The sequence below is a fragment of the Sus scrofa genome, chromosome 2 (genome assembly GCF_000003025.6).
Source record: "Sus scrofa isolate TJ Tabasco breed Duroc chromosome 2, Sscrofa11.1, whole genome shotgun sequence".
NCBI lineage: Eukaryota > Metazoa > Chordata > Mammalia > Artiodactyla > Suidae > Sus > Sus scrofa.
The window spans coordinates 59,096,906-59,113,019 of NC_010444.4; the positions used below are offsets into that span (position 1 = coordinate 59,096,906).

General features: G+C 55.4%; 1 protein-coding gene across 1 annotated transcript in view; it reads right to left on the bottom strand.

The window, feature by feature from the left end:
* The window catches only part of CRTC1 (CREB regulated transcription coactivator 1), an 87,863-nt gene that overhangs the window by 27,572 nt on the left and 44,177 nt on the right, over window positions 1-16,114 (bottom strand). Inside the window, 5 exon segments of the mRNA XM_003123525.4 lie at window positions 60-154; window positions 1,745-1,806; window positions 2,859-2,996; window positions 4,524-4,571; window positions 5,750-5,866. Coding sequence (XP_003123573.2) covers window positions 60-154; window positions 1,745-1,806; window positions 2,859-2,996; window positions 4,524-4,571; window positions 5,750-5,866 — 460 coding nt within the window.

Here is a 16,114-nt window from a genome sequence, read left to right on the forward strand (position 1 = left end):
AGCCACCCACTCGAGACTTGCTTGATCCTAGGAAAGATGCCCGTGTGCCCTGCTAATACCTCTTTTCTGGTGCGTGTCCTGGGACCCACCCGTAAAGGGCTCTGGCTGGGTGGGCGTCATTGTGCTCTGGTGCAGGGCAGAGTCAGAATTGGTCCTGGGGAGAGAAGAGAGACAGTGAGCTTCGACCCCAAAGAGGGTGAAGGAATAGTCCTGGCCCCGCTCTCTCTGGGACATGCCCAATGGGACAGGGTGGCAGTCACGGGTCGTTTTTGTGAGCGTCTGTACCTCAGCAGAACTCTAAAGAACCGTAAGGGGACTAGTTTTTGTCTTCAAGGCTGCAATGGCTGCAAAAACCTCTGTTCCTAACCAGCCCCTGCCCATCCCTGCCTGTTTGATGGGCTTCTCAGCTTTAGGGAAAGGGTGGTGCTTCCCCACTGAAACTCTCCAGAGAGAGGGCCTGACAGCCCACAGTGGCCCAGCCTTGAGGGTACGAGCCCATCATGGAGTCCCCTACTGGTAACAAATGGCCAGCAGGGGGTTCTTGCTCCATCCAGCCCAGGCCAGGAGCCTGGAAGAGGCTCCACTCGCTGCACCAGTAACACAATCTCCTCTCCCACCCCCGGGCTGAAGGTTCCCGGAAAAACCCCTCAGCTGCCTAGGAAACCAGGGGCAGCCACAGGGAGCTGGGCAGACATGCAAAGGGCAAGCCCAGCTGCACAGCCAATTTGAGGATGAGAGTAAAAGCCATACGCACTCAACAGGGACGTCCCAGAGAGTGATGAGGAGCAAATTTGGCTCAAGGACAGGAACAGGTTATAAAGTACCAGGCCGCCTCTGAACCTGGGGCTAGCTAAGCAGCAAGAAGCCAGGAAGAGCCTGGTACCCCACCAGCTGTGTGTCCATGAGCAAGTGTTCTAAGCTCTCTGTGCTCTTTCTTATGAGATGAGGAGGACAACAGCACACAATCCACAAAGCTCTGTGTGTCTTACATCAGTTAAGGTACGTCATGACAGTTGAAATGGGACCTGATATATGAATATGGGCTTCAAGGGTATTTATATATGTTATTGAATTATATATTTTATGTAGTTTAATACACACACGTATTTTTTAACAGCCTGCTTATTTTAGCCTTTGTTTACTGAAATCACCCATGTATACTCTTTTGCATATGTGTGGTAAAATAAATGGAATATAAAATTTGCCTTTATAATAATTTTAAGTGTACAATTCCATGTCACTAAGTACATTCACACTGGTGTGCAACTGTCACCTGCGTCACCATAGGTATTTATATTAACTACACTATTGTCATTATTTTAGATCTTTTTAGATGATGGCACTATGGATTTTTATCTTTTTATGTATTTTCCTAATCTTCTAGTAATAAATATATAATACTTTTCCAATCATATTGTCTATGGCTGTTAAGACTGTGGGAAACCAATCATAATAGAGCACAAAATGAAAAAAGGCAAGCCACAATACTGAATATTCCATACAATCCCAATTTTGTTTAAAAAAGAAAAAAAGATCATAAATAGAGGAGAAAAAAAATTCCTGGAAGACCCCTAAACTGTGACTTCATTGTTACAGGGATAGAACTGATTTCTAGAAACTTCTGGATGCTTCTTAGTTTTGTCATTTTTTCAGTGACTGCGTATCAGTTTCCCAAGCACGACCAGGATGAAAGCACAATTTTGTTTCCAATGAGAGGGCTAGGGGTTGGCTCTGGGTCACTGACCTTCTCCAGCTGGTGTCCGCAGGTGGTGAGAGGTACACGGTCCCGTATGGGCAGCTGTCTGAGTGAGCATGAGTTAAGAGGTCAGTGCTGTCAGTTCAGGCCCTGCCCTGAGCACGAGGAACCCTGCACTGGCCAGCCGGAGTAGCCAGGCTGCTGGGAGCCTGCAAACAGCTGGGGCCTCGGGGCGGAGGCCTTTCCTGCCTGGCTGCAAGCAGCCTCCAGGGTACAGCCCTTCCACCTAGCACTCAGCATCACCCCCCACAAGTGCACGTGCGGGCTGCACCCCTTCCAAGAAGGGCCTCAGCCATGAAACGGGGGCCCGTGGTGGGGGAGGGGCTGTGGAGAGTCTAGTTCAACTGACCCCGGTCTTGACTCTTAATTCTGGGCTGACCGGACAGCTCTCAGGGCCCGAGGGCTTGGTCTGGGGCCCAGCCGGTCAGGCTCCCCCAGCCCTTGGAAATGCAAACCAGGAGAAAATAAGCTTCTCTGTTCTAGGGAGCCAGGGACCCCAGAAGCAGCCACTCAGATTCTAGTGGTGGGGGAACTTGGCTGGCCAAGGGCAGCCAAGTCGGGGGAGGGGTGCGGGATTTCTGACAATGTCTCTGCTTGGCTGAGGTGCAAAGGCAAATTTTGTGTCCTCAGATCAAGCCTCCCTCTGATCTGTCTGGGTTTGGCTCAGATTCCCCTCAGATTCCCCTCAGTCTGGGTTTGGCTCAGATTCCCCTCAGTCCTGCTGCCTGGGCTCAGCTGCCCTCCATACAGTCCCCAGAGGGGTCCACCACCATGGCCCTGATGAGGGGGTGCCCTGCTCACAGCTTTCCAGGGTCCCAGCCAGGCATCTGAGCACAATGTGGTTCAGTGGCCACTACTGTGCCATTGTTCCCTGTGCTTCCTTAGCCCTCACCTGGCTGAGGTTCCTCAGCTGCCTCCTCCAGGAAGTCCTCAGGGGTTTCCATGTAACTACGCTCCCTCTTAGTGCTGCCCGACAGCCCTGGAAAATTTAAGTGGCCCTGATTCCATTCCAGAGCTGGCTGGCAGCAAGCAACTCCATCAGCTGGATGAAGCAGTCCCTACCCACCCCCACCCCAGCCCACATCCCCTGGGAAAAGGATATCTGCCTTCCGTGTTTATCCACTGACAGGGGCCGGCGATGTGGGGAGCCGAGCCGGCCACGCTCCCGGTACACTCTGTCCACTAGCCCATGATGCCGGGTAGTTCGGCTGGTGTCCAGGCCCGAGGACTGGAAGGGTGTCTGGGAGCAGGGAGGAGACCAATGTGGAGAGGGAGGAGAGGAAAAGATAGAAAAAAGAGAGGAATCCAAACCATGGTTATCAGCTGTGGCCAAGACCTGACCCCAGTTCTGCCCTCAGGATCTGACCTCAGGGTACCCCCACCATCCCCTCCCCACCCAGTCCCTGAGATACCCTTGGCTACTCCAGATGAGCTTCTTTCCCTCCTGCAGCCCCTGCCCTCAGAACACTGTGGGGGTGGCAGCGAGCCAGGGGTCCCAGGCACCAGGGCAGCAGGAGTGCAGTGCAGCCGGCATGCACGGGCCAGGCAGAGCGGCGCAAGCTCGGGGCCCGGTGCCGGCTGAGGTGCCAGGGATGCAAACGGCCGGAGCACCCCCGCAAGGCTTGCCAGGTGCAGTCAGACCTCCGCCCTCTCTCTCTGGGCCTGGCCGGCCTCCTCTCTCCCCACCTACGTCATCCCTGGAGGGGCCTGCCAAGAGACAGCCCCAGGGCTTCCAGCCCAGGACGTCAAGGGGCCCACCTGGCCAAGAGCTGGCTCCCTGGAGGCTCCCTGTTGAGCCTGGGGCTGGTCTTGATTGAGACTCGGCCCCTCTTGCCCTCCCCCATGGCCTTGTCCCAGCACCACCGAGAGCCAAGTGCAGGCGCTTTCTGGAGCCCTAGCCCAGGGCTTGGCTGGACGGGCTCCCTTCCAGCACCTGGGAATGGCATGAAGCCCCTGACCAGACTCTGCTCCCACTCCTGGCTCCATGTTCCTGGGGCCCCTGGGAGCCTGCTCTCCGCCTGCCCTGGCACCATGGGGTCCCTCACCATCTGAATGGGGCAAGACTGACAGCTTTAGCTAGCTCTGGGTGCAGCTGGTCCCCCTACCGGCCATCTGGCCCTTAGGCCCTCCTGTCTTCTCTGGGCGGCCAGGCAAAAGGCAATTTCCTCCGGAAGACTGCCACTGGCTGGCTCACTGTTTTCCCCCACCCATCCGAACAATTCAGCTAGCATTCAGGGCTGGCTGCTCTCCTTGGCATCTGGGGACCCCTGTCTCTCTCTGACCCTGGCAGCTTGGGTCTTTCCATGATTTTGCCTCCAAAAGCTGTGGGTCTGGGAGACAGGGGAGACTGAGGGAGGGTAGGAACCTCGCCGTCCAGGCACAGACACCAAGAGGACAGGGGTCATTCATCACCTCCCAGAGATGCCTGGAAGCCCAGAGGAGAAACTGAGGTGGCGGAAGCAGAGCCAGAGGCAGAAAGAAGCTCGGGCCCAGCCACAGCCCTGCTCGCCAGGTCAAGTCTGGGATCCTCGCACACGCATGTGTGTGTGTGTCACAGGAACGAACCATGCAGCGCTGGTGTGCATGCTCGGATCTCCAGGGCAGGGGTCTCCTGACACAACCACGTGCACTTCCCCAGACAGAGGGGGTGCAGAGTAGATATGTTTCCATTTGGCAGACAGGTCAACTCTCCTGCTGGGCCACAGGGATGCCCAGCGCCCGTGCACGTGCCGGGGATGCCGTGGCCTCAGCCCAGGGGCTCATTTACCAGAGAGACAGGAGCCGCTGCCAGAGCCTCCCCCAGAAATCCGCTGGGCTGAAAAATGCAAAGAACCGAGACTTTGAGACACTCCTGCCTCACCCGGCCCCCCAGTGGGAAGCCCAATAGGACCCCGTGCACCCTCGGACAGGGGCCCAAGGCAGGGCCCAGCTTCCTTGAGCAGGGAGGGAATGGGGAAACAGAGGAAGGGGAAGCCAGGGAGGAGAGGAGAAAGGCCCCACCAGGAAGGGCCCTGACAAAGAGGTCAGGCCTCGGGAGCAGACCAGGATCGGCATGACAGCCTCAGGCCTCTGCTCTGACGAGGAGGCCACCTGGGGAGGGCTGTGCGCCAAGGGACCCAGGGGATTCAGAGCTGAGCAGGCAGGACCCCGAGCCAGCCTGGCTGGTGCCCTGCCACATCCTAGTAGCAGTGTAGGAGGAGTACGAGCTGGGAAGTGATTGGGGTGGGTGGGTGGGGGACTGAGCTCCCTGTGGAACTGACCCAGCTCCACCTGGCCTGTCAACACGGTAACGGATGTTGCTATTTCTGGGGCTCTGTCCCAGCAACAGGACAGGTGTGTGGCTGTCCAGTGGACCTGTTCCTGCAGAGCACAGACATCGTACTGGTGGTGGCCCAGCTCCTGGGCTCAGCTGGCCCCCATTTCTACCTGCAGACCAGGCTCGGAGAACATGGCCTGGAGGAAAAGGCTGGCCCTGCACTGGCCGGGGCAGTGGGCCTTATCTCTTCTTATTTATGATAAGGACGTCCTCGGCAGCTATGCGGCCTGCGGGAGCTGCACTGTGTGGGTCTCTGCCAAGAAACGTTTGCAGACAAGTGGGGTCAGGCCGCGGGGCCTCCTTCTGAGAATTGCTGGGCTTGCGGATTAGTGAAGCAGGACGGAGCCAAGCCCCAGAGGCCCTGAGCGGTTCCCGCTGCCGCACAGCCGGCCAACAGGTGTAGCGGCTGCCGAAACACTCACAGCCAGACCTCAGCCTTGCTGCGGGGTCTGCTGACAGGGGATGGGATGGGGGCGGGGGGGGTGGGTGCGGATCCGGGTGGGGCCTAGCCAGGCCATCCCAGGGGAAGCAAAGAAGTAGGCGGTGGCGGCAATCGTCTGGTGACCCCAGCTGTTCACAGGCTGTCATGCTCGCTCACTTGCTCTGTGGCCAGGATGGGACCCAGACTGCAACACGCCCCAGGTGGGAGGTGGGATGGGGGAGAAATGGGGGCTCACCTGGAAGGGCAGATCCACAGTGCCGCTCCCAATCTGGTTCACGTTGGGCAGGGACCCGCCGTAGTACTGGCCACGGCTTGGGCCCAGCTGCAGGTACTGGGACTTTTGGAGCTGGAGCTGCAAGAGAGAAGCCAGCAGCTATGGCGGGGGCAGAGGGCCCCAAGCTGTGGGGTCAGTGGCACCAGTCACAGAGGACGTGGGTCCCCCTCATGATTCAGATTCTTGCAGGAGCCACAAGTCTTTCCACCAAAGGCAGCACAATGAGAAACCTAAGATGCCCCAGGTGGCCCTCCCTGGGCTGGGAAACTTGCCCTGGGGGTGCTGTCTCCAGGAACTTGAGGGAGCTTTGCTGGCTGACTCGGACAGTTTGTGAATAAGCAAGAGTATCAAGCAGACCTGGAACCTGTGCAGGAGGCCCCTCACCCACCCGAGGGAGCCATTTCTTATCACGCCAAAGGCTGCGTTCCTGGGGCTCGGGCCAGAGGCTGCGAATTTACGCCTGGACGCGGGAGAAATTGTCTTTCCAATGGCCTTAATCAGAGGGGCCAGCTCAGAAGTGCAGCGCTGGCTTTCAAAGTGCAGCATGTACCATTCCTCAGGCAGTGCACACCGACTGACCAATTCTGCCAGACCCCACCTTGGCTCTAAGGGGTCTTGCCCAAACCCTCAGGCTCCCCTGCCCATCCCGCTAACTTCACCCATGGGAGAGCCTTCATCTGGGCGGGCCACATCCCTGCACAATCCTCGACCTTCACTTGCCAGGGGATATGTCCCGCTGGGTCAGGCCTCAGAACCAGGAGCCTGGGGCTCCCTGACCGGCCACGGCTGTCTCAGAGCCTCTTCTCACCAGAGTAGTGATTCCTCTTTGTCAAAAATGGCAGATGCTCCTGACCGACCTGACACCACCCTTGGTCCTCGGGGCCACAGGCCCACAAGGCCTGTCAAGCTGCCCTGGGACGCGGGCGCTGTGCTTGAGGGGCAGTAGCTGGGCACTCAGGGAGGGGTGGGTGTCCACTCAGGCCGGCTGGGGCGGTTGCTAGGGTCGACACTGTATACACAACAAGGCCGGCTCACGTTCCCTCACAAACAGCTCCTGGCAGCACTCCGTTCGCTGGCCGCCCACGCCGCCCCACTCTCCCACGCCAGCCCTGGCTTCCTGGGGGGCCTCGGACACCGGAGGGGGAAGTGAAGCTCAGGAACTGGCTGCTTGCCCGGCCAAGTACCTCACCCAGGTAAACAGCTGTTTCCTGAGAACTGCAGTGGAGCTGGGAGGGAAACTGACCTTGCTCCGTTCCTGCACGGGCGGTTCTCAGGCGTCTGCGGGGCCTGGCCCAGGGTCTGTCTCCAATGGCTGGAGAGGCTCACCGTGAACACCCCGCCATGTCCCTCTCTCCAGTCATATGAGATGAAATAGGCCGGTTCCCAGCCAGGAGGGCGGGGGAGGAGGGAGGGGACAGCCTGGGCACAGGATGCCTTGGACTCGAGACCCACCCCTATGCCCTTCTGGTGCCTGAGCCATGTGGCAGGAACCTGCACTGTGTCCGCCTCTCAAGTACCATGTGGCCCTAGAGGGCTAGAGCCCTCTCTGGGACTCGGTTTTCCCCTCCCTAGAATAGCTTATCCAGGAAAGTATTTGTGCAAACACCAGGCATATGATACAGGAAGTGATCGCACCACATGTGTTTGTTTGTTGTTGTTGTTGTTGTTGTTTTGTCACGCTGGTGGCACATGGGACGTTCCCAGGCTAGGGATCAGACCTGTGCCACAGCAGTGACCCGAGCCACAGCAATAACAACATCAGATCCTTAACCCATTGAGCCACCAGAGAACTCCCACACACATTTCTGTCACAGGCTAAACTGTCAGCTCTGGAAACCCTGGCATCCATCTCTCTGTACGGTTGCCATGTTCCAGGCCAGAGGGAGCCTGGACTGGGGACTGACAGCATGATCACAGCTTGTGTGCTACTGCAACCCTGGCCCTCCCAGGCTCCATCTCTGTCAGAGCCTATCTTTCCTGTGATTCCCCCACCACCACCCACTTTGCTACAGGAATGCCAGGCTTTGTGGCACAGCCTCTGGAGGGGACCAGCATGGGGCCCCAATCTTCCTTAGGCGGACCCCAGGCTCATCCTTGGTTGCATGCAGGGCTGTGGAGGAAAGAGTTAACCTGGCCCAAGGCAGTTTGACCTTTGCCCCCAACTCCTAGAAAGCTCTAGGAGAGTCTTGCCTAGTCTTTGTTTGCCTGGGGCCTTGGCTCAAACGGGGTATCTATGCCAACAGTGTGATTGAGAGTGGGGTCTCAGGCCAGTGTGTTACCAGCTCGCCCTCTGCGGGGGCTGGAGCTGGCAGTCAGCTGAATCTGCATGGTGAACCCCAGCAAAAACCCTGGACACCAAGGCTAGGAGAGCATCCCTAGGTGCTGGTCCTGGGAGAAGCAAGTACTGCCCGTGTGACTCCACGGAGAAGGGATAACCAGTGACTCTGTGTCAAGAGTTTTCAGTGACTTCTAAGTCCTTCTAGTGAACTATCGAGCTGAATGTGGTCTTAGGAACCCTCAAATTCTGCAAGGGGTGTCAAATGTGGAGGTAGTAAGTCTTAGGGTACCCCCTAACTTTGCAGGTGCTCACTGCCACCCCAGGCCTAGCCACAAAACCCCAGCAGTAGGGTCCTAGGGCCAGGAAGTGCCAGCCTGGACTCCACTCACAGACATGCTGCCTCAGAGGGACCACAAGGAGGGCAACAGAGTGACAACACTGGGCAGGGTCTTACAAGCTGCTGGACACGGAAGCTCATGCCTCCTTCTGCTGTCAAGCCATAGTCCCCCACACATCTGTCCACCCACCAGTCCTCACTCTGTGCCCCCTTGATGGCACTTCCCATCCTGCCCTGTCCCCAACCTCACCATAATAAGCATGGCATCTGAGCTAGGGCCTAATACTCAGCAGCATCTGCTGGTAGAACCAAGGAGGGTATGGACACCAGTGAGTGAATGAATGAATGAATCAATGAATCAATGAACACCACTGTTCCCACCCTCAGAAGCTGACTTTCACAAGCCAGGTGAGAGTCCCACTTGAGGCCATTCAGAAACTCTGAGGACACTGACACAACTCCCAACACCCTAAAGAGGCTTGGGCCTCCCCTTCACCTTGCTCCGTCTTCATGGGTTTTGGCAGAGGAGGGAGCAGACAGGACAGTGTAGCCTAGACAAGGCCATAATGTGCTAGATGCTAGAAGTTACCCACTGGCATAGGGGAGCTGCAGGCTATCTACACATAGGCCATACGCAAGTTCCCTCTTGCTTATGGCCTGTGGGTAGATAGCCTGGGGTCCAAGTCCAGGCTCCCTGACAGTGACAGTGAACCCCACTTCAGATTCTGAGGGCCTGGGCTGAGGGTGGGCAGGTGCCTGAATCACCCATGTTTTTGCTGTGGTCTCCCTGCTCTCTGCCCCCCTATTCCTTATTCCCTCCGGCCACCTGACCTCAAAGTATCCTGAGTTTGGACTTCCCACTGTGGTTCAGCAGGTTAAGAACCCAACTGGTATCCATGAGGATGCGGGTTCCATCCCTGGACTTGCTCAGTGGTTTAAGGATCCAGGGTTGCTGCAAGCTGTGGTGGAGGTCATGGATGCGGCTTGGATTTGGTGGTGTTATGACTGTGGCGTAGACCAGCGGCTATACCTCCAATTTGACCCCTAGCCTGGGAACTTCCATATGCTGCAGGTGTGGCCCTAAAAAGAAAGAAAAAAAAAAAAAATGACATGAAGTTCTTATTGTGGCACAACGGATCAACAGCATCTCTGCAGAGCCAGGATGCAGGTTAGATTCCCGCCTGGCACATTGGGCCAGCATTGCTGCAGCTGCAGCATAGGTCACAACAGTGGCTCAGAACTCCATATGCCGAAGGGTGACTAAAAAAGAAAAAAAAAAAAAAGTGAGAAAATGACAGCAGTAAGAGTACTACTGACTGACGCAGATCCTTTTCATATGCGTCTAGGTTTGCCTAATCACATTTGTCAAAATGCCTGACTCATGACCCTCTCCACGGTCCCCATCCTGTCCCCACCAGGTGGTGAGCACCCGAGATTCACAGTCTGCTGGTCACACATGTCTGGTGCCAGCACTGCATGTGGCCACACTACACCCCTGGAAAGTCCTGTTGTATGTCTGGCCTCACTTCTCACCAGCATCCCAAAGCCCCAAATCTTTCCAAAACAGTGCAGTTTGTGCCTCTTAAACCCTCTTGCTCTCAGGGATGAACCTACCAACCAAGTGACACCACACCCTAGGGTTCAGAGGTGTCTCAGGGTTGAGGCCGATGGATGACCAGGAGCACAACAGAGCCCTGAGCCACCCTCTGCTCAGCATCTCCCCACCCCATGTTGCAGACAGCGCCCAACACCCTGCCATGGGGCACAGAGCCCTTCTCAGGTCTCAGTTGATTTAAGCATCAAACTGGAACTTGACTCCTGCACAAACCTATGGACCAGCACATGGCTGGAACCACAGAGTGTCACAGAGGCTCCACCACATTGCAGATCAGAGCACACCAGCCCCTCTGGGACAGTCAGAGCATCAACCCAACCACACTGGCTCTGTCAAGGGGGAGCCCAGCACAACTCTCATTGTGAAAAGCCACCTCAGGCCTTAGCCCTGGGCCCCTCATTTCCAAGCAGGGTCCCCACCTTTGCAAAGTTCTTCTCCCCATCCCACCCTATGCCCACTCCCCTGCAGAACGCTGTGTAAATGGGTAGCTTCTCTGGCCTCCCCTAACCACTTTGCTTGTGGGACACCGCCCCCCCAACAGAGAGAGTGCTGCCCAGTGCAGCATGCGTCCCCAGCCTCTGTGTCTGCATCCCTGCTGGGCACGCCCCCCTCATCTTGGCAGCATCCAAGGGGCTAGAAGGAGTGGGGACCATGAGGCCAGGGGACAAACAGGGGCCAGTGGCCTTGGAAAGACAAAACATGGCAGACACAGTCACTTTTCCGAGGCAGCCCCAATCCTCTGGGACCCCCAGAGGTTGCAGCAACACCCCCACCTGCCAACCTCTTCTCAGGCCTCACTCTCTAGAAGGAGCCGGCCTTAGTCAGGCCCATCAGCAACCACCATGGCAACTGGCCAGTCTTGTAATGAGATGAAGGGGAGCAGCCGTGCTAAAGGCTGAGCTCTGTCCTGCAAAGCCAAGGCAGACCTGGGGGCCAAGCTGTGGAGGGCCAGGGAGAGCTGTGAGCTCTGAGGAGACCTGTTTCCCCCTCTCACCACAAAGGCCTGCAATGTCTGGCCCTCTGCTCTCCCAACTCGGCCAGCCCAAAGCCGTGCAGCTCACACTCACGGGGTCACCTCCTCCACAGCACACTATCCAAAACCACCCGACCAAGGTCTATCTCCTATCATCAAGACTGTGAGCCCCACAAGGACCCTGGCACCATGGAGTAGCCTGGCACCCAGTGGGGACTGAGGGGCCAGACAACAGGTGAACACATGAGTGCAGAAACAACCGTGCATGTGCTCAGGATGCCAGGCAGGGATCATGTTTTGCCTGTGCCCACATGGCATTGCCCGACCCCCACCTTAGGGGAAACTGAGGCCCAAAAAGAACAGATGGCTTCTCAAGTACACAGGCAAAGAACCACCATGAGAGGGAGGTAGAGAGCAAAAAACCCATTTCCCAAGCATGATCCTTTTGGGATCTGAGTGCTGACGGGGACCCAGGGGATCTGCTCATTTTGGCCTGAAGCCCTGCCCGTCACAGGGCTCCCCCAGGTGGAGTCTCAGGAGGCTGTCAATGGCGGGGGGGGGGGGGGCCTTGAATAGGCCACCTTTGGGGGTTGTTCCCTGGGAGGGAGGGACCAGCACTTCATCAGGTTTTCCCAGCTGTAGAGGTCCCTGGAGGGGACCCTGGAGAGCCCCTGAAAGAATCTGATTCTGAGTCACATGGAGCTCCTGGTGTTTTTCCAGGGCCACAGAGCCTAATGGGTGTGTGCACCCCAGTGTGTCCAGCTGTGTCCCTCTAGGTTCCTTCCAAGCCCTGGCTCAAGTCTCAGCTTGCACACCAGACATGAGCTAAAGGAGGGGAGACAGCCTCCTGGGCTCCATTCAACATACCCGGTGACTCTGGAAAGGACTGGAAACCCAGGGCTCTGGGGAAGACAGCTGTGCCTGCAGAGGTGCCCAACCAGGAAAGCACAGGACCACCCTTCTCTCTTAAAACATTTTTTTTTCTTTATCTAAGTAAAATTCACATAACATAAAATCAACCATCTCATTTTATTATTATTATTATTATTATTATTTTTGCTTTTTTCGGCTGCATCTGTGACATATGGAGGTTCCCAGGCTAGGGGCCAAATTGGAGCTACAGCTGCCGGCCTACACCACAGCCACAGCAACACCAGATGTGAGCTGCGTCTTTGACCTACACCACAGCTCATGGCAACGCCAGATCCTTAATCCACTGAGCGAGACCAGGGATCGAACCCACAACCTCATGGTTCTTAGTCAGATGTTTCCACTGCGCCACGATGGGAACTCCAAAATGAACCATTTTAAAGCGTACAATTCAGGAGCATCTAGTACATTCACAGTGTTGTGCAACCATCACCTTTAGCTAGGTCCAGAACATTCCCATCACCCCAAAAGAGGCCCAGCGCCCACTAGCAGTTGCTCCCCATTCCCCCTCACAGCCCTGGCAACCACTAATCTGCTTTCTGTCCCTATGGATTTGCCTGTTCTTTATATTTCATAGAAATGGAATCACACACTATCTGTCTGTGTCTGGCATCTTTCACTCAGCATGATGTTTTCAGAGTTTACCCCCACTGCAGCGTGTCAATGATTCATTCTTTTTTTTTTCTTTTTGGCTATACCTGCACCATGTGGAAGTTTCTAGGGCCAGGGATCAAACCCACACCACAGGAGCAACCCAAGATGCAGCAGTGGTAATACCAGATCCTTACTCTGCTGAGCCACAAGGAAACTCCTCCTTTTACCATCTGAATAGTACCCATTGTGTGGATGAACCACATTTTGCTGATCCATTCATCTACTGATGGACGTGTTTGTCCTACCTTTGGCAACTATGAACAGTGCTGGGGATGTACATGTATGATGAGTGTATGTTTGAGTCCCTGTCTGAGTCCCTGTTTTCAAATCCCTGAGGTGTATCTCTATGAGTAGAATTGTTGGATCATATAGTAATTCTATATTTATCTATTGAGGAACTGCCAGACTGTTTTCCACAGCTCCATTCAACACACCCCTGTTTTGTTTTCACATTCCCATCAGCAGTGCACGAGGGTTCCAATTTCCCCACATCCTCAGCAACACTTGTTAGGTTTCCGAGTTCCCACTGTGGTGCAGCGGAAACAAATCCAAGTAGGAACCATGAGGTTGCAGATTCAATCCCTGGCCTGGCTCAGTGGGTTAAGGATCTGGCGTTGCCGTGAGGTGTGGTGTAGGTCACAGATATGGCTTGGATCCCGAGTTGCTGTGACTGTGGTGTAGGCCGATAGCCACAGTTCCAATTGGACCCCTAGACTGAGAATCTCCATATGCCACAGGTAAGGCCCTAAAGAGCAAAACAAACAATCAAACAACAAACAAAAACTTTTTAGTTTCTGTTGTTTCGATAGCAGCCATCCTGATGGGGGGGGTGGTATCTTATTGAGGTTCTAATTTTCATTTCCCTCATGGCTAGTGAGGCTGAACATCTTTTTATGTGCTTATTGGCCATTTGTATATCTTCTGTGGAGAAATGTCTATTCAAGTCCTTTGCCTTTTTTGGGGGGCGGTGGCAGCACGCCTGGAGCATGTGGAAGTTTCTGGGCCAGGGGTCAAACCTGAGTCATAGCAGCAACCCAAGCCACTGCAGTGACAAACCAGATCCTTAACCTGCTACACCACCAGAGAACTCTCCTCCTTTGCCTTTTTCAAGATTAGACTGTATGGCTTTGCCTTGCTGAGCTCTAAAGTTCTTTGTATATTATGACTCTTAATCCCTTATCAGCTATTTGGTTTGCAAACATTTTCTTTCCTTTCTTTGTCTTTTCCTTTCATTTTCTTAACAGTCTTTCACGATGCACAGATGTTTTAAATGTCAATAGGGTCCAATTAATCTATTTTTCTTTGCTTGTGCTTTTAGTGTTATATCTAAACCTCCATCACCTAACCCAAGGCCAGAAAGATTTACACCTATGCTTCCTTCTAGGAATTTTATAGATTGCACTCTTACATTTTAGGTTTCTGCTACATTTGTAACTCCCTGTTGTAAACCTTGTTGCTGGCCCAGCCCCACCTCATCATGGGCCCCACGCCGACTGAGGGCTCCACAATGAGGAGAACGAGGCTGACCCCACTGAAGTGTGCCTGGTACACTGGAGTTTCTCATTACACATCTGCCAAGCACGGGAAGGAATAATGAATGAATCAGGGAATGAATGAAAGCGTCACAGACATGTGGCCAAGTGCGGATTCCAGGCTGAGTCACCCCGGCCCCCGGCCCCCCGGCCGACTGAGACACTCCCCAGCTGCCTCCTCGCTCGTTCCCAAAGTGTAAATACAGAACCAGATACACAAACACCAAGTGTGCCTCGGAATGCCTTTAATCAGGCGCTGCTGCTGCTGCCAAATCCCCAACCCCAGCTGAATCAGAGGGTCCACTGTGAGCACGTTTTGTTTCCCTCGTTGGTGGTGGTTGTTGAGCAGACATTCCGGCTGGGATGTAGGAAGGGTCCCGGGGGTCTGAGTGCAGCACAGCTGGCTCATGGGGGCCGCTCTCCCCTGCCCAGCAGCCAGGCGCCCACTCTGGGTGGGGCCTTGAAGCAGCCTGGAGAGGGGGAGACATGGTTTCCCCTCTGTTTCACAAGTGGGGAAACTGAGGCCTTGGGGGATGACAGGCTTGCCCTGAGGTCACCTGGAAATGGGAGGGGGCCTTGGTTACAATCCAGGCTCTATGCCCAGCAATCCCCAACTTACCAGTGGCCCGCAAAGCCCTCCCCAGCCTCCTGCCTCTGGGCCCTTGCCTCCACCTCACCCTTTTCTGGAACCTTCCGTGGACCTCCTGGTCATCCTCTGGCTTTCAGCTCAAACATCACATCCTTAAGAAGCCTTCCCTGACCCCTAACTTGCAAAATAACCCTCTGTATTAGCCTGGGCCACAGACCGGGCAGCTTAAACAACAGACAAGTATCTCTCACAGTTCTGGAGGCTGGAAGTCCGGGGTCAGGGTGCCGGCCCAGCCTCTGGTGAGAGCCCTCTTGCTGGCCTGCAGAAGGCTGCCTTTTCCCAGTGTCCTCACACGGCCTTTCCTCAGGGTGTGCTCAGCGAAAAGTCTCTCTCTTTTGCTCTTAGAAGGACACCTGGCCTATTGGATCAGGAACCCACCCTTACGACCTCATTTTACCTTCATCACCTCTCTGGGCCCCATCTCCACACATGGTCACATTGGAGGTTAGGGCGTCCACAGAGGAACCTGGGGGGGTGCAACTGGGTCCACAGCAGCCTCTCATGGGAAAGCAGCCGGCTTGTGTCTGTCTGATGGGCCAGCAGGCCCTGACAGCTGGGGCCCTGCTTGCCTGGCCTCCATGGGCGCCTCAGGGACCAGCTTCCGTCCCAAGGAAGCAACCACTGACAGCTGTATCTGGAATTGGGATGCCAAGAACTGCCCCATACCCTGAGTCCTCTGGGAACACCTACAAGTAGCCAGGCCCAGGCAAAGCCCAGAGAGGGACCCCAGGACTCTCCCAGCAGGAGCCCCCTGGCCTGGGAGGAGGGGCCTTCTATGGGTCTGGCCCTGGAGAGCATGAGAGGCAGTGAAGCGGGGGTGACAGGCGTGTGTGCTGTCCCAGGGCTGCTGGTGACAGAGACATGATGGTGGAAAATTATGGCTGGGGTTTTTTAGAATCAGTTGCCCAAATATAAAGTCATGAGCCTGCTCACCAGGGTCAGAGACTGGGGGCTGGGTGGGAGCAAGTGCAAGGCAGCACGACAGAGCAAGTACAGCCCAGGGTGACCCGCTCAAGCCCTGTCCTAGACTGACGAGTGTTCCTCATGCGCATGCCCACACGGGAACTCAGGGGGTAACTCTGTCTGAAAGTAGTTTGTGCACAGAGTTCCCATCATGGCTCAGTGGTTAACGAATTCGACTAGGAACCATGAAGTTGGAGGTTTGATTCCTGGCCTCGCTCAGTGGGTTAAGGATCCGGCGTTGCTGTGAGCTGTGGTGTAGGTCACAGATGCAGCTCAGATCCCCGTGTTGCTGTGGCTCTGGCATAGGCCAGTGGCTATAGCTCTGATTGGACCCCTAGCCTGGGAACCTCCATATGCTGCAGAAGCGGCTCTGGAAAAAGACCAAAAAAAAAAAA